The 27,849-nt window shown below is 51.3% G+C and overlaps 1 protein-coding gene across 7 annotated transcripts in view; it reads left to right on the forward strand.

The window, feature by feature from the left end:
* Nucleotides 1–27,849, forward strand: part of LOC144128350 (uncharacterized) — a 421,731-nt gene that overhangs the window by 322,145 nt on the left and 71,737 nt on the right. For 3 of the 7 annotated variants that reach the window (XM_077661689.1, XM_077661692.1, XM_077661694.1), the window contains exon 2: nt 11,097–11,150. The exons of 1 other annotated variant lie outside the window; for it this stretch is intronic. In XM_077661689.1, the coding sequence (XP_077517815.1) occupies nt 11,097–11,150 (54 nt within the window). The remainder of the gene's footprint in view (nt 1–11,096; nt 11,151–27,849) is intronic. 3 more of the 7 variants (XM_077661690.1, XM_077661693.1, XM_077661695.1) reach the window with 1 other exon arrangement.

The raw sequence follows: 27,849 nt of genomic DNA on the forward strand, positions 1-27,849 counted from the left end.
GCGGCCCATCGCGAGGCGCAGGAATAGACACCGACGTTTTTGTATACGTTGCTGTGGAAATAGACAACGCAGCGATGGAGGCGAAACGTATAGCTATATGTCAGAACAGTGCGAAGGGTTATTCGAGTTTGTTCTAAAGCAGACAGCTTTAGTTTAACTCTTCGTATTTGCATTTTTTTTGGTGATAAAGGTGTTAATCGACGTTCGAAAGTGTGAATCGACGCGTAAATCATCAGCAATTCAAGTAGGTTGTAAGCCGTAACACGCAAACATTGTATTGCACTTCGGTCGTTGCTGTGAGCTGTTGTTTAGTTCAGTGTGATGATTTATGGAGTCTGAACAAATTGTTACGCGCACTTTGATCGCACGATAGTTTTCCTCGATCAATAATATACTGAGAACGGCGTTCACGAGCGCACGCAAGAATTGCTGAAAATGATGTCGCGTTTAGAGGAGCTTCTGATTTTTCGAAACTGCAACCCTTCACGCAAACGCCTGTTTAGAATGAATGCCCTCTCCCAGTGGTCAAATGTCTCTGCAGAACGCGTAGTACTTTTCCGGGGTCGAAGTGGCTCAGTATTATTCCAATCAAACGTACGCATGAACAAAAAAAAAAATTGGGTTTGATTGATTGGCCCCCGCCGCGGTGGCTCAGTGGTTAGGGCGCTCGACTACTGATCCGGCGTTCCCGGGTTCGAACCCGACCGCGGCGGCTGCGTTTTTATGGAGGAAAAACGCTGAGGCGCCCGTGTGCTGTGCGATGCCAGTGCACGTTAAGATCCGCAGGTGGTCGAAATTATTCCGGAGCCCTCCACTACGGCACCTCTCTCTTCCTTTCTTCTTTCACTCCCTCCTTTATCCCTTCCCTTACGACGCGGTTCAGGTGTCCAACGATATATGAGACAGATACTGCGCCATTTCCTTTCCCCCAAAAAACCAAATATTATTATTATTATTGATTGATTGATTAATTTATCGATTGATTGATTGATTTAAACACGTCATTTATAGAAAGCTCTCACGTGCAGAGGTGCCAAAGGCCTTCTGGCGTCGCTTCTTCGCGATTTCTTTGAAGACAGAGGGGTCCAACGGGCAGGTTTGAGTACCTGTTTAAGGTGGTAAGAGCGTTCGGCGCGGATGCTTTCTTGCGTGCTGCTGCTCTTGTCTCGCTTCTTGCGTGTGAAGGCACCCAGGAAACCTTCGCTGTAATGCTTAGTTTGCGGTTGAGTTCCTGAAATGTTGGACGACGAAAAAGGGGGCGACGAATTTGCAAAAAATACAAAAACAAATAATTAAATGAACAAGCTCACTCGGACAAAGAGCAGAGCACATTAAATGGCGCCGGTTTTGCGGCTCCTGAATAAGTCAAATGAAAAAAAAAACAAGAAACAGTGATTAAAAAAAGGTACTAGCAATACCTTACTCGTGCCGAACATGATTCGCTGGAATCGGAATAAATCTTCCTGCACGCACTAAAAACACGGCGTCGAGCATCAATTCGATCCGCGTCCACTTGTGTAGAAGGGTTGCTTTTGGACAACAAGGAAAGGGGTAGTCTGGTCTGGGCGCTTCAAGTTTCCTTTTTAATGTCTTAAATAAAACTCCCGAAAGCTCTAAACACGCGAAGTGGTCTCCTCGAAACCATTACAGCGGTTCCAAGGCACTCCAAGCGCACGCTTATCGAGTTTTCGGGATTTCAAGCGCAGAACCATGCAGATGCCTCTGCAGAGCTTCTTGGTCGCTCATAAAAAGGGCGAGCTTCTTGTGCTCTTTCCGAGAAGAGTTATAGTCTTCTCTAGGAAACCAATGACACACGCGGTCAAAAGTAGCTCCTTCGCCTCCTTCTTCTTCCCTTTCCTATTTTATTTCTCTCGTTTAGGAACAAGGTGGATCCCAGATAAAGCCGGGCTCTTGTTCGCGAAACCCTGGCGCTTAACCCGCTAACGACCGCAGCTCCTCTTCAGCCGCTGACTTTTGGTTAGCTAAAAGAGCAGGCATGCATCCAGTCCTGGGAGAACTGTAACCCAAGCGTGCGATCACGAAAGCGGAGTACCGAGGGTAAAAGAGGGGCTGGGGGGGGGGGGGGGGGGGGGGGGGGGTATAGAGGAGGGAGGCTTCGTTAAAAACAGCGCCCAAGCCATGGAGGCGAGCAAAGCGAGTAGGGGGTAAAGAATCCACTAAAACGCAATGGAAGAAAGGAAAGAAAGAAATAAAGAACGAAAGGAAGGAAGGGTGCCGCAAGTATGCACAAACACAGACACACACACTATGTATAAACCCACCGGGCCGCGTCTCGCGTCACTGGCCAAGCGCGGTCGAAAATTCGGCCGATAGAAATCTTCCTGCCGGCGGATTAAAAGATTGAGCGCTCGTTCGCTGGCCGGAACGCGATACGATCGCGTCGTGGTGGCGCTCCGTGCGCATGTTCGACCACACCACCGCGGTCTCGGTGAGAACACCGCTGCAGTGTCGCGGTCCTTTCGTTCGGGTCGGTGGCTGACTCCGTGAGGGATCAGCTCGGGCTGTGCAGCGGCGGCAGAAGTAGCAGCAGTCGAGCGCGTCGATTTGTGAACCTGCCGCCGTCCCCTTTGGCCTGGACGACGGAGTCGTAAAGCGACCGGCGCGCCGCCTATGCCGTATGTATGCCCTCGACTGAGCCGTAAAGAAGGTGGGGCGCTGTAAACATCTCCGGTGCGCAGAACGCCGTTCCCTTTTTACCTGTATGTGTGTGTATGCCTGAGTGCGCAGGCGTGTATGTGTGTGTGCCTATGGCGGTGTTGGGAGAAGCTCTCTGCGTGCCGAAGGGATTTCGGACTGCAGACGGACATTGCTGCTCCTCCGCGGCTTCTTTTTATCGACGCGGCCGCAAACATGTTTACACCGTTGCGAGACTGTGCTGCGCCGCCAGAGCCGGCACTGCTGGAGAAGGATTGCGAAATGTGCTGCAACTTCGTTTGCGTTTTTTTTGTCCCGTCTCTTCGGCGCAGTGTACGCTTCTCTTTAGCACTCTTTTTTTTTCTTCTTGTTGGGAGATTTTCCCGCGGTTGTCGTTTGTTAGCCTTTCGCGGACGGCGGACTTAAAAGTGGCCTCTTTGCTTCGGGTCAGTGGACTTCGGTGAAAGCTCCTACTGAGGCGAAACGATTTCGCTTAGCGCTCCTTTTGGGAATTTGACCGTGGCCTCTCCTGTTCTCGGGTTAAACACGTTCTGTTTCACGTGAAACTGCTGTGTGAAAGTCTGGAGGAGGAAGTTTGGTTTTCAGTTCATTCGTGCACATTGCAGCGTACACGCATGGAGTTGCTTTGTGCCTTTGTTGTGCAGATGTTTGCGGTTTAGGTAAACTAAATATCATACGAATGTTAGGGGGTATAGAGCGAGGGATCGAAAAACTTTTATTTGCTCGTAATTGAAGTTCTAAGAGATTGGCACGTAGAGCCCTCAGTCCAGGGCCCCTATACCCTACAGTGGCTGCCGCTATATAGGAAGTTCCCCAAACCTTGTCCGCGAACTCCAGGCGAAGGAAAGGCAGCGTTTCTTTAGGTGTCGTTGCTGTTTCAAACCAATTCCGTTAACGTACAAAAGCGCTTTCTACGAGAATTTTGGCAGGTTCTTGTACTTTACCTGGCTACCTGGCTTAGGGAAAAAAAAAAGAAATAATCCGTCTCTTCGTCAGTCATATTCGTGTGTTTACTCTATCCCTCTACCCATTTTAAACTCACCAAAGCAGAAGCCACATTCTGGAACCGAACACAGACAAACACCTTCCCTATGCGTGTGCATCCTCATCCACATTTCCAGACACCCCCACACCTGTCCCTGTTGCGCCGGTAAGCCCACGCATTCGCATTTCGTTGAGTTGCGCTAGAAAGCATTCCCCCCTAACAACATCACAGACTTCATGCGAGCAGTGGGAGGCAGCCCTGACCAGCAATGGTCTGGAGGACCAACGTCAGACCACCCGACGGGTCCAGACTCGAGCGAAAGCCACCAGAGTCCTGAACTAAGGTGTCCGCCCACCTGGCTTGTTAAACATTTGAAAAGTTTATAAGGTTTTACCTCTCTTTCTCTACTCTTATAACCATGCCATTCTGTACTGGTTTTCTTGCAAAGTACCTCTTACACAAATACCTTTGGGCGAGAATCAGGCATTGAATACGCAAATAAATAAATCACACACAAATAAACTACAGCGTGGTGGGTTTGCTCGCCATGGAGCTATAGCGTCATAGAAAGATCACCGCTATACTTCTCCTGATGCACCCTCCCCAGTCGGCGCGCCAAGTTGATATCGCGGCGGCGCCGTACATCAGAGACCTGTGGGCCGCGATTCCCTCCCATCTTTTACGACCGCGTGGCGCTTAGAGGCGTACCCCCCCCCCCCCCCCCCCCTTCGGCTGTCTGTCTGTCCTGGCTGACCGGCGCTCTCACTCTACAGCTGGTCGGTGAGCACAACAAGGGGCGTATGTATGTTCACCGAAGAGGCCGTTCGGCCCGATCTCCTAGAGCTCCGACCGCAAATCAACGCCGCCCGGAGCTGCGCGCTGACCGCCCGACCAGTGTGCCGATGGCAGCGACCGTATATTCACGCATACCTATATAGCTTCAACTGTTCCTCGGCCGCTCTCCCGCCTCGGCGTGGTGTTTGGGTACCGCCGGCTTTTCTGATATGTCTGCTCTTTTTTCCCCTTGGACGGAGTAGAAACGCCCCTTCGTCCTTCCCGAAAAGGAATTATTAAATCAGCCTTTTACGACGCGCGCGCTGCCGGGTGGCTGATTTACGCGACGACATCATCCCGCGTATTCTCGTCTTGCGAACATGCACACTGCGGGCACGTGTAGGTGTATGGAGGTCTAAAAGCAAAGTGGGGGAGGTGGACTGCTCTCCAGAGAGGCATCCCCGGCAGACGGAGCTACGCGTTCCGGTAGAGGAAGGGCGTGCTTCGTTCGAGGTCTGCTTGCTTGTTGGTAGTAGTTTCTTGTTATTCGGCCGTCATCTCATCGGATCACCCTACCCTGCGCGCGGTACGTGAGTAACAGGATAGAAGAAAGCACTTCGCCCGCTGCCGCTGACAGAAGGGCTTCGCAAGTGGAGTGGGGATTACCGGGTGACGGGGGCGAGGGATTTGTGGTGTTCCAGGCCCGACCACGAGTACGCGAATTCGATTGCCGGCCGCAATCGATCCGCTCATTTCTTTCGGAGAGTAATGCAAGAACGCCTTGGTATTAATGTTATAGCGCACTTAGACTCGATAGAAACCAGTCCGGTGCTTGCTTTTTGCGGATTGCTTCGTTGTTTGAGTGGGTGTAATCTTCGCCGCGCTAATCTGGAAGCACGACCTAGAGTTCTCTCACAAACTAATTAACCGGAGCTTGTGCTTCGCTAAGAAGATGACGAGCACGCGTTGTTTTTGCTTTGAGGCCGCGACACGCATGCTAGGCATTCGCATATATGTACTCGGATAAACAGTCCACTATTTTAATAAGCCGGTATTTCCCTCTTTATCCCCGTGTGCGCGCGTGTTGTGTGTTCGCGTGTCCGCGTTTGTCTGTGCAGTACACCACTGTCGGCCGAAAGTAACTCGAATGCGTGAGGTTGAGGTGTTGAATGCTACAGGTGGGGTTAGCCTTGCTTTATCTGCCGGCAATTGCTCCACCGCAGCGGCCCTTCGATATTAACAATGCCGCATCTACCCCGCTAAGCGCACAGTCTCTTATTATAGCACACATTCTCTCCCGCAGTCACCATGTATGCACACAATCAATCCACACAGTCCACTCCAGAGGTCACCATCAATGCACATATTCAGCCACAGTAGAACATAGGCCATTGTAGTGCCACACTCCATACACACATTCACTCACAGTATAAAGTAGTCCACTCCGGAAGACACCATCTACTCACACATTCAATCACAGTAGGCCATAGTCCGTTCCTGCTGTCACCATTTAAAAACAAGATCCGTGTTCTGCAGAAATGTTAAATTCCAAGTAGCCCATATGCATTCGCCCAACAAACCGTTTCTGCCGTTCTCCTGCGCGATGTCTGGCAGAGTCCCGCCTTAATACCTGCATGCTATGAGCTTCGTTCCCCGCTGGCCCGGAAAAAGAAAAAAAAACTGGCCTCGTTTCGCATTGTGTGTAGTACTCCCGGGCAGCTTCGAGAGAGCGAGGTTGGGGCGGACATAAAAAGAAGCGTCCTGCGCACCCCTGCATGCTCGTCCCTTCGGCTAACCCGCCGAGGCTGCTTCGTCATTGTATGTGCGGACTAGGAAGCACGTACCGCCCGTAAAAACAACGCCGCCGTGCATACAGTCGCTGCACAGTGCCTCCGCTTGTAATTTCTTTTTTTTTTCTCTGCCAGCGACGCGTAAACCACATTGGATGCGCAGAGCGGGTGCGCGCATTATGCGATAAGCGTCGACTTGCGTGCAGTCCCCACTGCGTGTAGTGGCTTCTCGTTTTTACCTCTGTCTCGCTCAGTTCCTGGTTTCCCGCCGTAATGGAAATTAGAGCCACCCCCCAGTTTCCCTGATGGTGTGTCTCAACAACTCACGGAATTTTCAAACCTGTTGAAATCGTGCTTCAAACTTTCTACGAGTCACGTTCCAAGCGTGGCTTTGTTTTGTTCTGAATGTACGAACGTTTCATTTGCCTCTCGGCTGTACTGAAGACCAAACGTCTGAATGTATCTTTGATGGGGGAAGGAAAGAGTTTGTTACCTGGTGCGTTGTCGTTGGCGCGTGTACTTAATTAGCTGGAGTATCTATTTTGCGCCGTGGCAGTGTTTCAAACAACGTGCGCTGCCTTGCTGTCATCGTTGTACCGAGGACAGAGGGCGCTGCTAGTTGCTAGTTGTGCAGCTTTTATTTCAACTTCCTCTATTCCACGTAAACTGAAGTACAATGCAATGCAATGTAATGCAATACAATGAGATGGGCGTGCCGTGTTTCCCACGAAACCGAGTTGAGTGGATTTCGCCATCTCTTTATTTGCCTTCTTTTTGTTCGCAGTGGTTCCTAGGCTCCTTCTTATCTTCCACTGCAGAAGCCTGATAACCCTTACCGCTGACACTGCAGGCCTGTGCGACGCTAGCCTAATGCATGCCGACCGCCTGAGTAGTCCGGAAGCCCGAGATACGACTCGGCCTTGCCAATTTCAAGTTTATCTCGCCGGTACACATTGTTGCTGGTAACAGTACAATGCAGCCGCTCCCGTTTCCTAGATATGCGCCATTGCGTGGACGACCCGGGGCACGTCAGCCGACTGATCAGGAAGTGCACCAGCCAGAGAGATAACGCTTGCTGATACTGGGAATTAAATGCAAGCACTGTCAGGCTCATTCCTCCGGTGCTGCTTAATATATTGCCCATGACATCTGTCCTACATAGGCGCGGCCTGCGTAGGGTCTTCAGACGCAAGCAGCCGTGCTGTGGTCGACGAGTGTCGTCCATTAACCGCTCGCTGCCGTCCGAGGCCACGGACTCGGCGTCGTGTTCCCGCTAACAGGCTCCACCGTGTTTCATGGATGTGCGCCTCTATACACAGTAGTGCTGCATAGGAGCCTTGGTGGCGCATAATAGGCCCCGATAAAGCCGCAAGGCCGTTGCGTAGCGCGCGCCGTGTTGTGTTCTTATCTGCGGTGGCGGAAAAGCGCTGCCAGTGGCTTGCGGCTAACTCGCGGAGACAATGGCCGCGCTTGTTTCTTCCTGCGTGCGCTGGCTCTCTCGCGTGGTGCGCTTCATAGGGGAGACGCAGTCCTTCACTGCCGCTACTCGCGTTTACTCTTACCACTTTCTTCCCTTCCGCTGGACGCTTTCTTTTCATTCCTAGCTTCTTTATTTTTTTTTCATCTCTCTCTCTGTTTGGGTGTACGCAGCCAAGCCTGTTGCCCATTGTGGAGGGAACAAGTGCTGGCTTGATGTTACACTATACCAGATGTCTCCACAGCGCTCGAGTTGCCGTCACAAATGGATCTGTTTTATTTTTTTTCCTCTCCGTGTTTAGTCCTGGCTTGCACTATTGAAGGATGAGTCGGCTGTATAGAGTTCAGTTCAGAATGACTTTATAGAGTCACCCCCCCCCCCCCCCCCCCCACAGAGAGAGACTGCCGCCCCAAAATCTTCTGTTCTTCATCATGTCGTACACAGTAGAGAGGATACTTGTGACTAATGCTGCGAATTGGGCGTGTTGGTACGTAATTGCAACTGAATCATTTGCGATCGCCATTCGATGTCTTTCTAAGAGGGTTCTCAACTCGTCCTCAAGGAGTCAGCTTCTTCAAACTGTCAAAGGGGCTCAGCACAGTGCGCACTTAGGTCAGCGTTCAGCACACCGCATTCATTCGGTTTAATGCTGGATATGACAGTGTGTCCCGATAGATAAAGCCGCGCGATTTACTAAGCGCTCAGCGATATATTTGGCATTTAGATTTGCAAATGTGCCCCAGCACAGACATATTGTTACATTTCAACTAGGCTAAAACTCTCTGTTCTTGGAACATCGCTATTTCTAGAACTGTTCAGACACATTAGAAAGATTGTCACGCCAGCTTTCACACGCAGGAAACGTAGCGATGCCTTATAAGGGCTTATGAAGGCAGACAGGGACAACCCACGCATGAAGCCGAAACACCGCACCTCCCCCACACCCAGAGGGTAGGATAAAGAATGAAGAAATCACGATGGACTGACGCAAAACGTTCTCAGTCTTCTCTTCTCTGTCTCGCTATAGGACGCGCACAAGCCCATTCCGCGCCTCCCGCTGCGTTATATACCCACCAACGCCCAAACAGAGGTGGGAGGGGGGGGGGGGTCGTCATTTATTTGGGCGTGATCGCGCGCGCACTATAAACTTTAGAGCGTCTCTATCTTCAAGCGACCTCGCCATCTGTGCAGGCAGGGCAGCGCACCAAGCTGGGACCGCGTGGGTTTGACCGCGCGCTATGACTTCCTTCTCTATTCCCACGAAGTCAGCCGCTGCTTTTTATGTGTGTGTGTTTGCGCTCCGCTGGCTTTATTACAGGGACTCTCTTGAATTCGAAGCGGAGGTGCACAAAAAGTGCCGCGGCTACATTTCGTGCGCGAACTGCCGCTAAGTTGGGGCGTCGGCTCACTCGGTCTGTCGCGGCGGGAGCGGTGTGGCGGGCTTTCGCGTTGGCGTCGGCGTTGGTCGCATCACCGTCGATGGTGGCTGGTGGCAGCGGCTGCTTGCGGGTGGTGGTTGTGGTTTTTGCGGAGCGCCGTCGACCTCTCCAGGTCTTCCCCCCTTTCGGCGCGCGATCATGAGAGCTAGAGCGCGTCACCGCCATTATAATACAACAGGGCCGCGACCACCAACAGCAACCACCGCCATCAGCGCGGCGGCGGAGCCAGCCTCTTTTGAAACTCGGCACCGAAGAACGAGAGAGATGCGCGGCACAAAGACGGGGTCATCTTCTCTCCTCCAGCCGGGAGGAGAGGAAGGGAGGGGAGGGGCAGATTACCTGTCTCCCGACCGTAGCAGGAAATGCACAAGACAGAGGGAGAGAGAGATAGGCGTGCTAGCATGGAGAAAGAAGTGGAGGATTGAAGGCGGACTGGCTTGTGTGCGGCTGCTGTGGTGGTGGCGATGGTTGTTGTAGCATCGGTAGTAGGCAAAGTGTGCACGCGTGTGTGTGTGTGTGTGTGTGTGTGTGTGTGTGTGTGTGTGTGTGTGTGTGTGTGTGTGTGTGTGTGTGTGTGTGTGTGTGTGTGTGTGTGTGTGTGTGTGTGTGTGTGTGTGTGTGTGTGTGTTTTGTACACTCGCGTTCAGCGCTCGGCGAGCGGCTCAAGAAGAAACAGCGGCGCGGTCGCTCGCAACGCCCGGCTCGCTCTCTCGAGGTAACGACCCCTCGCCCACCCCTCCTCCACAAATCTTTTTTTTTTTTTTTGCGTGGAGAGAACAGCCCGTGATGGGGCCGCCGCCCATATGCAGCCAGTCAGCCGGCCTGCCTGCGAGTTGAAAGAACGTTGCGTTGGGCGGGTCTCCTTCAGTCTCCGCGACGAGTCTCGGCTTCGCTGGAGATTGCGATAGAAAAATAAACAAATTGAAAGTGCTGGAAAAAAAAGAGAAAAATAGCAGGGAAGGATTCGCAGATGACAAGTCTCGCTCGAGGCGGGTGATTCACTGTGTCCAGAGAATGGGACAACCGGGCGGGCGGGCGAACTGGGCTTTGCGCCGCACTATGCCGCTCTGCGGCCATAGATTGAAACACACCCAGGCGAGAAGATGCGACGGCTCATTCTCTCTCCTCTGTCGCTGCTGCCCCGTTGGCGCGCTGCGAATGACCGTCGCGAAGCTTTATTGCGCCACGCGTGGCCTCGGAGATCCGCACAGCAGCCGGAATGCCGATTTCGGATAACTCGCGCTTCGAGATGATTGCGGGTGTGGTGGGCGAACCCACCTTTTTCGCACCCGCAACACACCGTTTGTCCTCTGAATAATGATAAAACCGGTGCGCGTTGACGTGAATATACAGTTAATGGCGAAGTCAAGGAGGCGTTTTGAAGCTTTTAAATTGGACGGGTATTGTTTGAACTGAGTGAATCGCTGTGCACTCGGCAGTATGCATGGTCGACGAAGTTGCGTGGAATAAAACGGTATTCCTAATGGGACAAGTTCCGCAACGGGCGTTCACACTATATTATGCGCCTCGCTTAGTAGTTGCGCTTGAATTAGTTTTCGTGTGGTTAGATAGGAGAAAACATGCCATGTGCAGTCACTTTATTTGGAAACTTTATTTTTTTGTTCGTGCCTTAAACATTTAATCCACGTGTCCACTGACTTGTTTCATTTTACCATTTCTCTTTCTCTATTTGTGCTCTAAGCGTAATGTCTGTCATGTGTTACGGGCTGCTTATTATCGAGTGAATTCGGAATCTAAAGGTAACGGTGCGATATCTTGCAGGGACTAACGTATATGTTATAAAAATATACATTGCGATATACAGCAGGATAATCTGCCCCAGCATAATTGTGATTAAGAGTACCCGTTTTTGAGACTTCAAGAAGTGAGTGGTTAACACTGCAAAAAGATTGGCGTCCTCTGACCTGTTTCCCCGCTGTCTTGCCTCCTTCCAGCAGCAAGACAAGCAGAGGACAGCGTGCCAACAGATACCTCTCCTAAAAGTCAGGGTAAGTCCGAATCCTCTTTTTCCACGCACTGTTTTTCGGTGCTGGTCCTCAAAAAGTCTTTTCAGCATTTCATTGCTCTGCCACATTCGAAAACGGCAATTTTGACCGGCAAATCAACCATTTCAATCTTTCGTTGTACTTTTCTCTGGGTAGGCAGGAAAAGGAAGGCAGAAAAAGAAACCTCGCTTATATATAGTATAGAGCGTGTAAATTGCGCAAGGTCATTCGATATGTACGTGAAAAGAATACAGCCCAAGGTGTTTGCTTCTAAGGTGTTGAGCAGGCCTCTCTATAGCACATCCAACAGCGAGGGGTCGAGGACACGAGTGATTACGATTCCTGAGGTTGCCGCTGCGGGCCGCAATAGTAACGCATACAGTATCGTGGAAGCCGGGAAATGTGTGCGATACTCAAGTTCGAATCATCTCTAAAGTCGGCGTCGGCGAATCTGGAAAGATGTTCGCAAGGAATAGTCGTCCGTGAGTGGCAGTTGTCTTCACGGAGAACCGAAAATGGGTATATAGCCAGGAAATGATAGCCGGCGATACACGATTCCCAAGGCGCTGAACAGTTCCCGAGATCATTATTGCGTCTGAAAAAGCTTCACGAATATGGCCACTGGTTACAAGCGATGCCAGCTGTCAAGCTTCATCCGTGCAGCATGCGTCTGAAACACGGCTGAAACTTACTCCGGGGAACGTACAAAGACAGAGCTATTTAGAAGGCTAACAGCCCGTATACTCGGCGGTCATTTCATTCGCGAAATGGAGTCTTATTTTTATTTTTGAAGCTTCGAACGCCGAGACGCGTTGTTCGATAGACCGCGGCCGGGGTCCCGAGTCGCGTTATGTGGCGTTGAGCCCACGAAAGTCCACTGACGGCGGCTCTGCTTCGGTCAAAATGGCGATGCTTTTTCACGATCCCATGGAGTTCGTGTATACCGTCCGTGCTTTTAATAATAATTGGTTTGGGGGGAAAGGAAATGGCGCAGTACCTGTCTCATATATCGTTGGACACCTGAACCGCGCCGTAAGGGAAGGGATAAAGGAGGGAATGAAAGAAGAAAGGAAGAGAGAGGTGCCGTAGTGGAGGGCTCCGGAATAATTTCGACCACCTGGGGATCTTTAACGTGCACTGACATCGCACAGCACACGGGCGCCTTACCGTTTTTCCTCCATAAAAACGCAGCCGCCGCGGTCGGGTTCGAACCCGGGAACTCCGGATCAGTTATGGAGGAAAAACGCTAAGGCGCCCGTGTGCTGTGCGATGTCAGTGCACGCTAAAGAACCCCAGGTGGTCGAAATTATTCCGGAGCCCTCCACTACGGCACCTCCTTCTTCCTTTCTTCTTTCGCTCCCTCCCTTGTCCCTTCCCTTACGGCGCGGTTCAGGTGTCCAACGATATATGAGACAGATACTGCGCCATTTCCTTTCCCCAAAAACCAATTATTATTATTATTAGTTGGGCGCCCTTAACCACTGAGCCACCGCGGCGGGTTCCGTGCTTTTACGGTTTGCTGTTCCAGGCGAAACATAAGAGCGCCACAGATCTATATATATACACAGGGCGGAAGTCCCGCGAACAGAAGCTATAGCTGTGAGCATGCAGGCGTCGCAAAAATATTGCTTCGCCGTATACTGCACTCCCACTATATGAACCTACGACGCCGAGCTGTCGATCTCGCGCGCTTTTCCTTGTAAACAGCTTTTTTTTTTCTTACATTAAGCGCGAAGTGCAGTGCGCATTGCAAACTGGTCAGTCTCCTGAGACGTGGCTGGATGGCACGAATTGCTTTTCGCGTTTTTTATCATTATTTTTCCGGCATTTGTCCGTTTTTATGTTTCAGTGCTTTCTTCTGGTGCACCTTTCAAGTCCGCTAAACAGTTCCGCACTTCGCGGTTGCGTACGCAAGTTCTTAGTGCATGACGCACTATTATAGGAGCGGTGCTGTTCAAGGCTCCTCCTACGTGGTTGCAGCTGTCCAGCGCAGCATCTCAAGACAGCTAGACGTATCGACAGCTAGCGTATAGCATAAGTGAATTGTGCTACCCCGAACCCCAGCGTATTCACTGTAGCGTGGGCTGGTGCACGCGGATATACCTTATTACTACACATATCCTCTGTTTATCGCTTATAAAATACGCGCGCTGCCTGCCCGACGTTGTCGCTAGAGTCACTAAATAAAGACTTAGAGTACCGGCACTCTTTTCTCCTATTGTTCTGTGCCGCCGCCACGATCATTGGCCAGTTTGCATCACGTGATATTTGTTTACACTGCGACGGTTCATGGGGGCTGCCATTTTGTGGCTTATGCGTTTTCAGTCGGGCAACTGTGGTAGTCCTAGTGCTGCGAGTGCTGCCGGTGACCGACTCAGTGACCAGGGATTCCGCGCCTCGCAGGAATTCAGCTCCGCACGACGAAAGCATAAACTGAAGGCAACAGCTGTACCGTTTGCATCTGAGCGGCTCCATGCCGTACGGCTACGATCCCCGCCGCAGCGCAGGGTGGCTAACAGCGTTGTTTACAAAATGGCCGGGCCAATGTTAGCGGCGAGGTCGCCGAAGCGGCAATCTGGCAACAATGATAAACAACAAAATGGCCGCCCCTGCTTACCGCCGTGCTGTAGTGACGGTACTCTAAGTCTTTATTTAGTGACTCTAGTTGTCGCTTTTCAGCGGCTGAGCCGCGACGCCAAACCAGCCTTTTTATCCTTGGCGCCCGCTTTTTGAGACTTGCTTTGCGCGCCTTCAGGGCAGCTGCCGCTTTCCGCGAATATGCGTGACGACGCCGACACCGCGGCCGTGAAACTCGGGGCGCATCCTTCGCTGCCGCGGAGGTCATCCGCTGCACATTCGGAATAGAGGCTGTGTGTGTGTGTGTGGCTGATATTTTGCCCGAAACGAAGAAAGAAGAATGAAAGAAAGTAAAAAGGAAGACAGGAGAAAGAGGTGCACGTAGCGTCCTTGCGAGCAACGGCCCGTGGCAACCACGTTCGTACGTGCGTGTCTCCAGCTCCGTGGCTGACGCTATGCGAAGGTGCAGGCGAATGTGAAGCTTGCTTGGTGGTGGTGGTAGTCGTTGTTTATTAAAATAATAGTAAAAAGGAAGGAAAAGATTTTTGCTAGCCCCGGCATCTGCCATCGATACTGAAGCACCTGAGCTGGGGCAGCGGAAATAAAGGACAGCAGGCAGAATGGAGAAATGAAATGAAAGAGGTGAGGGGACAGGAATAGAGGACAGGGGGAGAAGTAATATGTTCAAACTATTCACACAATAAGAAATGTGTCCAGGTTGTAGCTTGCCTGAGGAGACGGGCATCATGCAGCCGCGTGAAACAAATGCGAGGCGCCGCGCGTCACAACTGGGTTAAATTTCCCCAGTCGGCAAAGTAGTAGCAGTAGTAGTAGTAATAATAATAATAATAATAATAATAATAATAATAATAATAATAATAATAATAATAATAATAATAATAATAATAATAATTTTTGGAAAGGAAATGGCGCAGGATCTGTCTCATATATCGTTGGACACCTGAACCGCACCGTAAGGGAAGGGATAAAGGAGGGAGTGAAAGAAGAGAGGAAGAAAGATGTGCCGTAGTGGAGGGCTCCGGAATGATTTCGACCACCTGGGGATCTTTAACGTGCACTGATATCGCACAGCACATGGGCGCCACAACCGCGTGTGCGCGTCGTGTATAGGAAAAGAGAAAGCAAAATAAAATGTAGCAGGCGATTAGGGGAGAAGGGGGGGGGGGGGGGGAGGGGGCAGATGAACGTGTCTGGATGTTTGCAGACTCGTATAGTAGGACGTTTTTTTTAAAACAAAATCTCGGTCCAACTCCGACTGCTTGCAGCAGTGACCGAGGTCCCTTCATTCGCCAATTCTCGAAATAGCGCGAAAAAGCATGCAGATTGTACAGCGACCGACTGCTCTGTCTCGCCACTGTACGTGCGTGTAATATCCCTGTCGCTGCAGAAGCGACAACAACCTGATGGCCTTCCCGCCCTTCTTCGAGAAAAATAACAATCTAAACAAAATAAAACACGAACGACTATAAGGCCTGCCCATCTTTGACTGCATCTGACGGCGCACGGCCGGGACTTCAAGCCTGCCGTGCCAACGGGGCATTGCTACTTTATTTCTTGTTTTTTCGAGCTGCACCCCTGCTTGGGATCGTATACACGCCTATTCTTTCTCCGCTACCTTACTTCTCGCGCAAAAGAAACGCCGTCGGTCAATGTCGCTCCGATCGCCGGCGCTCCTGCAGAGGGCGCCAGCTCCGCATGCAACGCGGCGGCGGTGGCGTCAGGTCGTGTGCGAAAACAGCTCCTGCCGTCATCCATCCGTACCGGTCTAATGGCAGCCCTTTTACGGGGCAGGTCTGGCTGAGCGCGAGCTCTCTGGACGCGTATAACGTGACTGCTGCTGCGTGCGTGTCATGCATGTCCAGGCCTCCGTCCGACGACGTCGCAAAAGCGGAGAACAGACGCGGCCCAGATGGGATATTACGGATGCGCTATTTCCGGGGTGTTTCCCTCTCCCCATCGCACCCCGTCCTTTATTTATGTCATTGCGCCGTTGATGCAGTAGGGAAAGAACTAGAAAAAAGAAATCTAAACAGCGTTTGCTGTGGCTCAAGCGGTCGGGTATGTGTGTGTCTCGTAGTTGGAAGGAAAGAATAATCGAGAAGGAAGCGAGCTGCCCGAAGTGACAACGGAAATGCCCGCGCGGAGTGCATTGCGTGCTTGTGTGGCTGTGTAATCTGTATACCTACACGCTCGCACGACGTCTTCTCGCAGGGCGGTCTATTATTCTTTCCTTCCTGGAGGAAAATATGGAGTGTCTACTCCCCCCCCCCCCCCCACCCCTCCCCCCTACGCCTATAGCTGGGTGGCCGTGACCGCAGTACTCCTTTGAGGACGGTGAGGTCGTCCTCCGCACGATTTTGGACTTTGCGGAGTGCACGAAAGCGGAAGCCTGGTATTTCGGCCGTTCCGTCCGTTTTATTTTTGCTTTTTTTATTCTGTTCTAATGTATTCCTTTCTATTCCTCCATTTTTCTACCTTTTTGGTCGTCGCGAAGAGACGATGTTTCTTGCTGGTCGAAAAAAAGGGGCCCTCTCCATGGTTCCAGATCGACAGTCGAGTCACCGCTTCTGCTGTTTAGATGTGGTGGCTTTTAAAAGGCTATCGAAATGTTACTTAAGGCACCCGAAGTGTTTCGTGCGTTCTCGATACGCTAGATACGTGTAGGTATATAGTTTGTACAGAAAATGGGGGAAAACCGGTCATAATGAGAATTATAGGGTCAAAGGGGGCCTTCGTGTCGATGCTGCACTGATGGTTCGTCTGCGCAACCTGCAGGGTGTCTGCCAACCCTAATCGATCGTCCCTTTTCCTTAACGAAAACGAATCTACGGCGACTCACAACGCCGCCGACTGTGTGCGCCTCTATCCGAACTAAAGAGAGCATCGCGAACAACAAAAACAAACTGAAAGAGAACAAAGCTGTAAGTCTTCGGTCTCTGTCTTGCCACTTCGCCAGCACTATACCCAGACACGTATGTACAGTCGCCGCCTTTCTCTCTCTCTCTCTTTCCTACTTGGAGCGAGGAGAGTAAGAAAGTTTATCTGAGCTAGCAGAGTCGGCGTCGAAAAAGGACAAGGGGAAGTCTCCCCCTCTATTATTATTTTTATTTTTATCTTCTATTCTGCACTCGCTTTATTCCCCGTCCGAGTTTGCTGGCTGGCAGGCAGGCAGATACGGAAGGACAAAGCTGTTGCCGCAAGAGCGTTTTAATCGAACCCGACCCCCGTTCTTCGTTCGCCTGGCTGACTGCCGCCGCCACCTCGTTCTTTTCTTCCCACGCCCGCCCCGCCAACTGTGTGTACGTACGTACGTGCCTCTCATCCCCCCCCCCCCCCCCCCCTCTTCCCTCTATCTTGTCGTTTCCTATTTGTCTTCATTCCTCTCTTTCTAGTTCTTTTCCAGACTTGCTCACGAAGTCGTCCGCCCGTGGTGCTGCTGCTTCTTCGGCGCGCTTTTGTTTCGTCCCCCCCCCCCCCCCCCCCCTCCCCACTTTCCTTGGAAGCGAGAACCGGAGACCAGAGTAGGCAGGTCCACCGATGACATCTTCGTTCTCATTTGCGCCGTGTCTTCGCGAACGAACCTATCTCCCGCTTCCCCCCCCCCCCCCCCCTCCCCCTTCCTCCTTACGTAGTCTTGTGCCTGTTTTGTCTCCGTTGTCTCTGGGAGCTGGCCGTTCTCATCTGCCTGACTCGACGCGCTCCCGCCGCTACTCCATCTTCGGGAGGCGCGCTGATCACTTTTCCTCTCTGTCGATAGCGCGCTCTTCTCCGCCTTTCAAGGCCACTCGTCGACGGCTCCGCGAACGGACGCGCTCGGTGCTGCTTATGTAGCGTTCGACCTCCTTCGCAACTTTTGTTCCCTCTTAGACGCTTCGTGTTTTCTTGTCTTTTTTTTAACTTTGCGCATTTTTACTTGGCTTTTCCATCTGATTTAGTTAGTGCTCGTTGAAACGCGCCTTTGTTAGCGCTTAGCCCTGCAGTCTTCGAGTGTCTTGCCATCATCCATTCTCGCATCTTAGCGTCACAGCTGGCATTGTAAAGTTGAACGCACTGTTCTGAGGACGAAACTGAGCGGCAAGTTTTCCCGCACCGTTTGTTTTAGCTTCGTCACTGTCAACGCTTGATAGCTTTAGTGCGTCTAACTACGTGCAAAATACGAAAGCATTTTTTTTCGAACCAATTCTCTGCGTGCGTACATCACCAGACAAAAATTAGGCACTTCGGAAGCTGAACAGTAACGCCTGTTATCAGTAGTGCAGCAGCTGAACGCTTGAGTGCTGCTGACCAACAATTACAAGCAAAGTCATTGCCACGGCTTTCATTGGCCGAAATTCGCGACACGGCACAGCTGAATCTGGAAGTATAAATGATAAATCAGTCGAATATCGATAACTGGAATTCCAAGGAGACCGAAAAAATGCTTGAAATGTTCGGAGTTAGCATGCATGATTCGAACAGGATGACACCGCGAGTTCGAATAAACCGGAACTTAGGATTAAGCGAAATTCCAAGCCACACGGCTTAGCGCAACGTAGGCCCTAAAGTGGCACCTCCGGGTCGCGAAGCCGGAAGCTCGCTGCCATAGTTCTGCCGGTAGGCGCAGCATAAACGAGATGAGAAAGTCAACATAAAAAAAAAGACGTAGTTCACATAAGTGCGAGGCCCAACGTCCCGCTGCGTTCGGACTGCTCGACACGCAGAGCACCGGTGAGCACCCGGGTGCAATGCAGCACCAGGCGTGCTTGTGAGGAAGGAACCTTTCCCGCTGGCAGCAGCGGGTGGGCCGTGACAGCGTCATCCACGCGCCAACAGTCGTATGTTTTCGGGAGCCCCCGCGAGAGCAGGAACGGTAGCGGGAAAGGAAGTCCGGCGGGTTCGCAGCGGCGGCGGCGTCTAGAATTTCACGCGCGCCAGCCGTAAATTCTCCCCCGCGCTAATCCGCGCCACTGCCGCCGTGGCAGCTGCGAAATCCTAGAACGGGTGTCGGCGTGGCCGGTAGCGTCTTCCGCGTCCTCCTCCGCTTAGTGCCCGCCCCCAACCTCGCACCCGTGCGGGAAATAAATAAATAAAAGAAAACATATATAGGGTTAAGAAAGGAAGGACACGTCTATGGAGGAGGTTTGGTATCTGATCCGTAAGACGCCCCCGCCTCTTCCACCCCGAAACATTCCCCAACACAAGCAAGCAGGATTCAGGCTGCTGTCGGACCGGAAAGGAATCCCAGAAACACAAGACGCGATAAAATACCGCTAGAACAAAAGAAACGCGCGGAAGTGCTGTGTGTGTGTGTGTGTGTGTGTGTGTGTGTGTGTGTGTGTGTGTGTGTGTGTGTGTGTGTGTGTGTGTGTGTGTGTGTGTGTGTGTGTGTGTGTGTGTGTGTGAGAGAGAGAGAGAGAGGGGACGGAGGTATCGCCGGCTGGCCACCCGCCGAGAAGAAAACCTTGGGGCCGCTACCCCCCCCCCCTTCCGCCGACTACTTCCCTCATTTTTTTTTTTAACGACGTGCCAACCGACGCTGCTTGAAGCGAGTGCAGGCAGCAGCACGACGCGCGGGCCGACGCCACGCAAAAGAATTCCGAAGGAACCCAATTTAGAGGGCGGCAGGAGCCACCGGAGGAGAATGAAAAGTCGACAACGGAGGAGGCCAACGCGTCCTTCTTATTGAGGAGGCCCTTCGATTCTCTTCGAGGAGTGTTTTGTTTGTCCCATCTATCATAATCAGGCCCGGTTCCTCGCGTGAGGCCATAAGAAAAAGGAAAAAAAAGGCACGCACTATGAAAGGGACTCCGAAAGAAGAAGAAAAAAAACATGAAAAGATGTGGACACGCAATAGGACATAGCTTGCGCGTAGCCCTGAGCCTTCCTTCCTACCTTCGTGAGGCTCACGCTCATCTCGTAAATCCCTGGTCACGCAAATGTCTAGCCGCCCGCACCTTCGGCAGCCAACTGCCCCCCCCCCCCCCCCCATTTCTTCTCTCTGGATATCTCTCCCCGCAGGAGGCGGCCCGTGCTGGCTCCATCTCTCGCTCTTTCTTCTCTTCCTGTTGTCACTCAACGCGCCAAAAGACGGCGGATCTATTACACGTGTCTTCAGGCGGCTTGGCTTGGCTTCCTTCCTTCCATTTGGATGTTGTTCTTGAGCGAGCCCCCCTGCTTGCGCTGGTGTATAGTATGCATGCCCCCGGTGAAGAAAGCGCTATCCCGGACAGCGCAGGCTCAAGAGAAACCACGTAATCTCTCAGGCGGCTCCAGACAGAGAGAGAGGCACGTCGCCCGAATGCGACAAGCGCGGTTTTTGAAGACTAGCGCTTGAGCGAGTGCCCGGAAGTCTAATCGCAATCTTTCATCGCCATTGCTGTCTTTTTTCTCAGTTTTTTTTGCTGTTTATTTTTTCTCTGTCTCTTTATTTAATCCGCGAAACGAAATGCCCAGAGCGATGCCTGGCCTGTTAGCAGAGCGAGGGGCTCGGTGCAGTGCATGTCTGGTGTATTGTAACGAGCTTAGTATACTGAGCCGTATACGTTGGAGATTCAATAACGGGCCCGTGTTTAGCGCTGTGCACTAATTCGGTACGCTGATTAGATAAGTCACATCCCAGGCAAAGCAAGCGGGCGTAAGCAAGTGTGCTTCCGCAGTCTCAAGAAATGGTGATTGTATTTTAATCGTGCTGGATGGAAGCTCATTCCCAAAAGGTCTCGACTCGTCCATTGTACACGGAGCATGAAGTTCGACTCTTTGTGCAAGCAGTCAGATGTGGGATAGTATAGTGAGATCTCTCCTTTATGCGACATGACCTTGGCTTCGTCAAGGCGCGTCATTGCACTGCGCTTTGCCGAGCTACTTGGGATCTTTCAGCGAAGAATGAATGTTCAGCCTTCTTCGTATACCTGCTGCTTGCCTGCAATTACGACATCTGTCTCATCTGTCCCGCCGATGGGAACGCTGTTTGCTGCCTCATCACGAATTGCTTGCTGTGTGTGCGCCCCTAGTTGGGCTTGTCCAAAGCGTCGTATCGGTGCCATCGTGCACAAACGGATGTGTCCACCCTTTCCCTCAGACAGTGCACTGATATATATATATATATATATATATATATATATATATATATATATATATATATATATATATATATATATATATATAGAGAGAGAGAGAGAGAGAGAGAGAGAGAGAGAGAGAGAGAGAGAGAGAGAGAGAGAGAGAGAGAGCTGAGGGCAAACAGAACAGGCGCTCACTGGTCACCGGGCTGCGTTGTTGTACTCGTCCCGCTCGATGGCGTCACCGTCCTCCTCCTGCTCATCATCGTGTGGGCTACCACATATCGCGCAATCTGTCTGTCGCACAGCGGCCTATTACATCGTAGCCAGCCGACGACCCACCGCTGCGCTCACGGATCGCCGCAGGAAGCCGAGCGCTCACTTTCCTTTTCTTTTTTCTTCTTTCTTCGCTCGCCCGCTTTTGCATTCGCTCTCTCTCTCTCTCCTTCCCTTTCCTCCCTGCAGCCTTGCGTTCGCTTTCACAGGCCGAGTCAACGACTCCTATACGCCGTGCAAACACGTGCATGATGCGTGCACCATCTCCCTCCTGTGCCGTACTGGCTTCTCTTTCGGATGCTAACCACTTGAAGTGTTCTGGTCGCTCCCTGGTACGTATACAGCGAGCACGCGCTGCTTCGAGCCCGGAAGGTTGCATGACTGAAACCATATTGTATCGCCGACGTCCATAAGCCTCGCTTTCACCTCAGACGTTTCCGGCGCACCGTCCACTGTGCTCCCAGGGGCGTTTTTATATGCGTGGCTATACTGTACGTGCTTGACGTCGGTTACGAAATATGCCGGACCGTGGGCGTTCCAACGTCCCGGTATAGAGGATCTGGGCAACATCTGCCGCCTCTCTATACTTAAAGAGAAACGCCGAGGTTTCTCCAGGTTCGTGTCTGCGAGCGCGCCATCTGAATGCTGCCATGCAAATTTATATCGTGAGAACTTCGCGTTCGTTTCCTACATGTGGCGCGGGTTGTGAGCTGTGACGTTTCCAGAGCCGGTACACATCAGCCGGTACTGCGCGCCGCGGGTGCATGCTATTATACCCGTGCGGCAGCACAGTGCCCGATGCCTGTACATATATCGCGCGCTTGCACGCATGCATGCGTGTCCTCGTAATTTGTTCACTTGCGCATGTCCCCGCTCCGCGCGGCCATCGCGCGCTGTGGACTACGTCGATTCCATTAGTCATAATCGGGCGGGGCTAATGGGAGCTAGGCCGCCGCCGCCGTGCCTCTACAAAGAGGCGCACTGTGTGTGAGCGCACACAGCGGAAGCTGCAGGACTGACACGTATCGCGTGCTCTCGCTGTGAGGTCTTCCATGTCTGGCGTTGCGGCGGGCAAGGGGCGATTTGTGCTCGCGGTCCGTGTAGCAGTGTGCTTATGGTATAGTAGCAGCCCCGTGTGACAGAAGCGGGCGCGTTGTGGTGACGTGCGTGCCTGGTCGCATTAACCAGCCGAGTCAGTGATGGAACTTGCAGCGCCGCTGGTACATGCGTGTATGCGCGTCGGGGCGGCATATACTCCGTGATGTGCCGGGTGGCGCCGGCAGCCGTCGTTGCTGTATCTCTCTCTCTCTGTGTGGAGTTATACATACAACCGTTCAAGGACACGTGTATTATATATTTTCGAGTCATTACACACGCTGCAACATGATGGTCTTTTTTTTTTTCCCCCCTCGGAGCGACATTTCTTGGGGCTTGTTTAGCTGCCCATTGTCTCGGCCCAAAACTGCTATGTAATCTGCAGGTGCTGCAGACGGCGCGCTCTGTTCGCGTTGCTCGCAACCGTGCCTGCGTGTGAAGGAAAGAATGTGAGTAATGGATATGGTTGCACGAAAGTTGGACACGGGATGCGAGACATGTCGTATAATTGAGGGGTGCGGATTGATTTCGACCACCTGGAGCTGTTCAAACCGAGCACAGAAATCGCGTTGAGGAGCCAAGATAAAGCGCGACCGCAAATTGGAGTCCCAGTGCGTGCTGCTACATAATGGGGTCTCTCTCGTGTGAGCGGACGGTTGAAAAACCTCGAGGTCGGAGCAGTTAAAACGAGGACGCGGCCTTGCGGTAAGCGCTGTCGTGCGTGCAAGGCACAGCAGAGGCCGTTATATTGTTGCTCCCGCAGGGTTGAGTGCGCCTTTCCGAGTTTTCGCCGCTGGTCTGACCAATCTTATCGCTGCACTGCGCGTTAACGGGCCTGAAAGCAACAGTGGTTAATAATAGTGATGGCCTGCCTCCGTGCCGGCGTTGCGTTGAACGTACCGGCCTCTCAGCGATACGACGTCCGAGGGCTTGTGCAATGTCTGGGAACGTTCCATTAATCGTTTGCGTGAAGCCGGCAGGCGTGAAATTAAAGTCCTGTAAAACTTAGTGCACGGGCACAGCATTGCTGCGGTAAAACGAGAACTTCGGTATAACGAAAGCTGCGCCAGAGGCCCATAGGGATAAAGCGTAACAGGCTCGCTTTACCTTGCGGACACCATCTCACCGCAATGTTGGATGCTATCGCATTCTTCTAAGCCCAAATGCGTGCGCGTTTTTAATTTTTGAGGTGTGTGAACAGTGCAACTTTCGAGATTACCTCTTCGTTTCTAGTTATTACAAAAAAAAAAAACTGCTCCGAATCCAAATTCGTTCCGTTATTTTGACATTAAAAAAGAGTGAGCCCGATGTCTGCGGGAAAGAAAAAAGTTACTTGTTGTGTACACCGAAAAACTTCTCAAAATCGAGTTTCGTCAAATCGCTGGATACCCGCCGCGGTGGCTCAGTGGTTAGGGCGCTCGACTACTGATCCGGAGTTCCCGGGTTCGAACCCGACCGCGGCGGCTGCGTTTTTATGGAGGCAAAACGCTAAGGCGCCCGTGTGCTGTGCGATGTCAGTGCATGTTAAAGATCCCCAGGTGGTCGACATTATTTCCGGAGACCTCCACTACGGCGCCTCTCTCTTCGTTTCTTCTTTCACTCCCTCCTTTATCCCTTCCCTTACGACGCGGTTCAGGTGTCCAACGATATACGAGACAGATACTGCGACATTTCCCTTCTTCCAAAAACCAATTATTATTATCGTTGGACACCTGAACCGCGCCGTATGGGAAGGGATAAGGCGCGGTTCAGGTGGGAAGGGGTATAACTCCCTTATCCCTTCCCATACGGCGCGGTTCAGGTGTCCAACGATATATGAGACAGATACTGCGCCATTTCCTTTCCCCAAAAACCAATTATTAATATTATTATTATTATAAATCGCTGGTTGCGCGACTGCATGTCCGCTCCGTTCCTCCAGGCGTCGCGACGTGCGCTTCTTGTTCGATTAAGACATCACTCGCCTCCGCAGTGCGGTGCGCGAACCAGACAGTCTGCGCTGCCGCCGGAACAAGTTTCGTATTCGCGTCGTTAGGACAAAAACGAAACGAGCCCGGCCTGCGCCGGGCGAAGAGCGAAAGAAGGCGGATAGCCAGAGATAATATGGCCGCGCTTCTTAGCTCGAGGAAAAGAAAGACGCGCGCGGCGGGGAATCCTTAGGTTGCCGGCATCCCGAAAAGAGCCCGGTCATACCCCCGCCGCGGCCTGGACAGCTCGGTGAAGCATGACCGCGCGCCGCACTAAGCGCTGGCGGCCGCGGCGCCACTGTTGCGCAAGCGACAGCTGCAGAATGCCCCCGCCGATGGAGAACCGGTGTGCCATATGAAAGCGGGCGAAAGAACTTTCTCTCCCCCGTGATCCAAACGTGTATATATATATATATATATATATATATATATATATATATATATATATATATATATATATATATATATATATATATATATATATATATATATATATATATATTTATGAAGGGAGCCAACAGTCACCGAAACCAAGGTGCATAGGGGAACGTTAATTTTTTTTTTTTTATGTGTTATGCTTATCAGTGGGATAATAATACTTAGATTAATAAATCGCTTAAAGAAAATTACTTAAAGTAATTTTCTTTAAGCGATTTATTAATCTAAGTATTATTATCCCACTGATAAGCATAACACATAAAAAAAAAAATTAACGTTCCCCTATGCACCTTGGTTTCGGTGACTGTTGGCTCCCTTCATAAATTTGTCAAACGGGCCCCTCATTTCATTTAACTTGTCTGCTAATAGCTTAACGAGGGTCTCGGTTCTGGCAGTCTTAATGCCATAGGTAGCATAAGAGGGCTCTCGCACAGTTTCCGCCCTCGCCGTTAGATGACGTTCTACGTCACGCTCGCGGTATTACAGGACGTGCTACGTCCGCCGCTATGGTCGAGGGTGGCGCTGGTGAACACTCTCAAGGCTCGCTTACACCCAGTAAACATAAATACCCACGAGAGCAGCAGATTGGACAGCCGTCGCCGTAGCTCAGTTGGTAAGAGCACCGGACGCGATATTCGGAGGTCGTGGGTTCGGATCCCACCGGCGGCATGGTTGTTTTTTCTGCTGCTTTATAAGTAATTTTCTTTAAGCGATTTATTAATCTAAGTATTATTATCCCACTGATAAGCATAACACATAAAAAAAAAAAAAAATTAACGTTCCCCTATGCACCTTGGTTTCGGTGACTGTTGGCTCCCTTCATAAATTTGTCAAACGGGCCCCTCATTTCATTTAACTTGTCTGCTAATAGCTTAACGAGGGTCTCGGTTCTGGCAGTCTTAATGCCATAGGTAGCATAAGAGGGCTCTCGCACAGTTTCCGCCCTCGCCGTTAGATGACGTTCTACGTCACGCTCGCGGTATTACAGGACGTGCTACGTCCGCCGCTATGGTCGAGGGTGGCGCTGGTGAACACTCTCAAGGCTCGCTTACACCCAGTAAACATAAATACCCACGAGAGCAGCAGATTGGACAGCCGTCGCCGTAGCTCAGTTGGTAAGAGCACCGGACGCGATATTCGGAGGTCGTGGGTTCGGATCCCACCGGCGGCATGGTTGTTTTTTCTGCTGCTTTATAAGTAATTTTCTTTAAGCGATTTATTAATCTAAGTATTATTATCCCACTGATAAGCATAACACATAAAAAAAAAAATTAACGTTCCCCTATGCACCTTGGTTTCGGTGACTGTTGGCTCCCTTCATAAATTTGTCAAACGGGCCCCTCATTTCATTTAACTTGTCTGCTAATAGCTTAACGAGGGTCTCGGTTCTGGCAGTCTTAATGCCATAGGTAGCATAAGAGGGCTCTCGCACAGTTTCCGCCCTCGCCGTTAGATGACGTTCTACGTCACGCTCGCGGTATTACAGGACGTGCTACGTCCGCCGCTATGGTCGAGGGTGGCGCTGGTGAACACTCTCAAGGCTCGCTTACACCCAGTAAACATAAATACCCACGAGAGCAGCAGATTGGACAGCCGTCGCCGTAGCTCAGTTGGTAAGAGCACCGGACGCGATATTCGGAGGTCGTGGGTTCGGATCCCACCGGCGGCATGGTTGTTTTTTCTGCTGCTTTATAAGTAATTTTCTTTAAGCGATTTATTAATCTAAGTATTATTATCCCACTGATAAGCATAACACATAAAAAAAAAAAAAAAATTAACGTTCCCCTATGCACCTTGGTTTCGGTGACTGTTGGCTCCCTTCATAAATTTGTCAAACGGGCCCCTCATTTCATTTATATATATATATATATATATATATATATATATATATATATATATATATATATATATATATATATATATATATATATATATATATATATATATACACCTGAATCGTGGCTTCACCACTCCAGTTACCCTTCCCCCTGTGGCGGCGGCCGCCGCGCAGGCCAGTCGTGTACGACCTCCTCATCATCTCCTCTCCCCACCAGTTCCTTTCCCCTCCCGAGAAACCGAGTCCAGCTTACCTCGTCTGCATTTAGTCTGGCAATGAGCCTCGTAACAAATGGCCCGAGTTTCGGAAGGAATTCACGTGGCTGGCTGGTTTTTGTGGTATAGTTTCCTCCGTTAATCGATGTGTAATTAGCGAAGCGCATGGTGTAGACAGGGCAACAAAAGGACACAAGAAAACCGCGCTGCGGAGGGCTGCGGTGGTTCGCTTTGATCTCGACCCACGATATTGATTGGCGATTCGGACGAGGCTTATATTCCGCAGGAACTTCCGAGTCACGCGGAAGCCAGAAGTCATGCACATCCACTGTCTCAGCGGCTATGTTAAATAAAACTGTATTCGATCGCGTCTGCACAGCTTGTAATGCCGCGTGTAGGGCAACTTGATGGAAGTGCACGTGATACACCACTCACCTGATATTTAGAGCAACGCTCAACCATTATTTACTTCGAGTTTTTCTCAGTGCCCAAACTTCTGAAATATCGAATTACTGGAAGAAAAAAAAAAGCAGCTACAACTTCCTGAGAGGTTTGTTCGACCCCGTTCTTTTTCTGCCCGTGTTTCTCTTCGTACAAGTAGGCCCGCAACTGTCAACAAATGGCACCCTAAAGATCGCTATATGAAACACATCGACTCGCGCCTGGCGGTATCGCGAATGCATGACTCGTCTTCCAAAGGAAGAGAAGAGGGAGAGGGAGATCGCAATTATGGGAAGTACTCGCAACAGCTCTTGAATCCGGAACTACTCCATACGCCGTTGCCATATACATACGCACGGGAGGAGGCAAGGGCGTGTACCTATTCCCGGGCGATGTTCCAGCTATAGCTTTACTTTCTCTTTACGAGCGGCACGTATGTGGAGAGAGGGAAAGCTGCTCGGTCACTGAGGCAGTCGCTTCGCTGCTATAGGCGTTTATGTATAGATATATGCTAACGCCGCCAATATATACGCACACACTGCGGACGCCGCAGCATCACATTTGCGCCCGCGCACTGTAATAATCGAGCAGGATGCTCGTCGCCCTCTGCTGACCAATTAAACGGAGACGCGCCTCGCTATCGAAGCGCCCTCTGCGGGCGTACACGACAACAGCTCCGGCATTTAATGGGACACTTACTCACTCACTTTCTCTGTGTTGCGTTTTGCTTTCGTGGGCTGTCGACAGCGCCCGAATGCAGAAGCGGGGCAGAGATGCTCGTACATGTTCGCACAGATC

The sequence above is a fragment of the Amblyomma americanum genome, chromosome 4, assembly GCF_052857255.1.
Source record: "Amblyomma americanum isolate KBUSLIRL-KWMA chromosome 4, ASM5285725v1, whole genome shotgun sequence".
Classification (NCBI taxonomy): domain Eukaryota; kingdom Metazoa; phylum Arthropoda; class Arachnida; order Ixodida; family Ixodidae; genus Amblyomma; species Amblyomma americanum.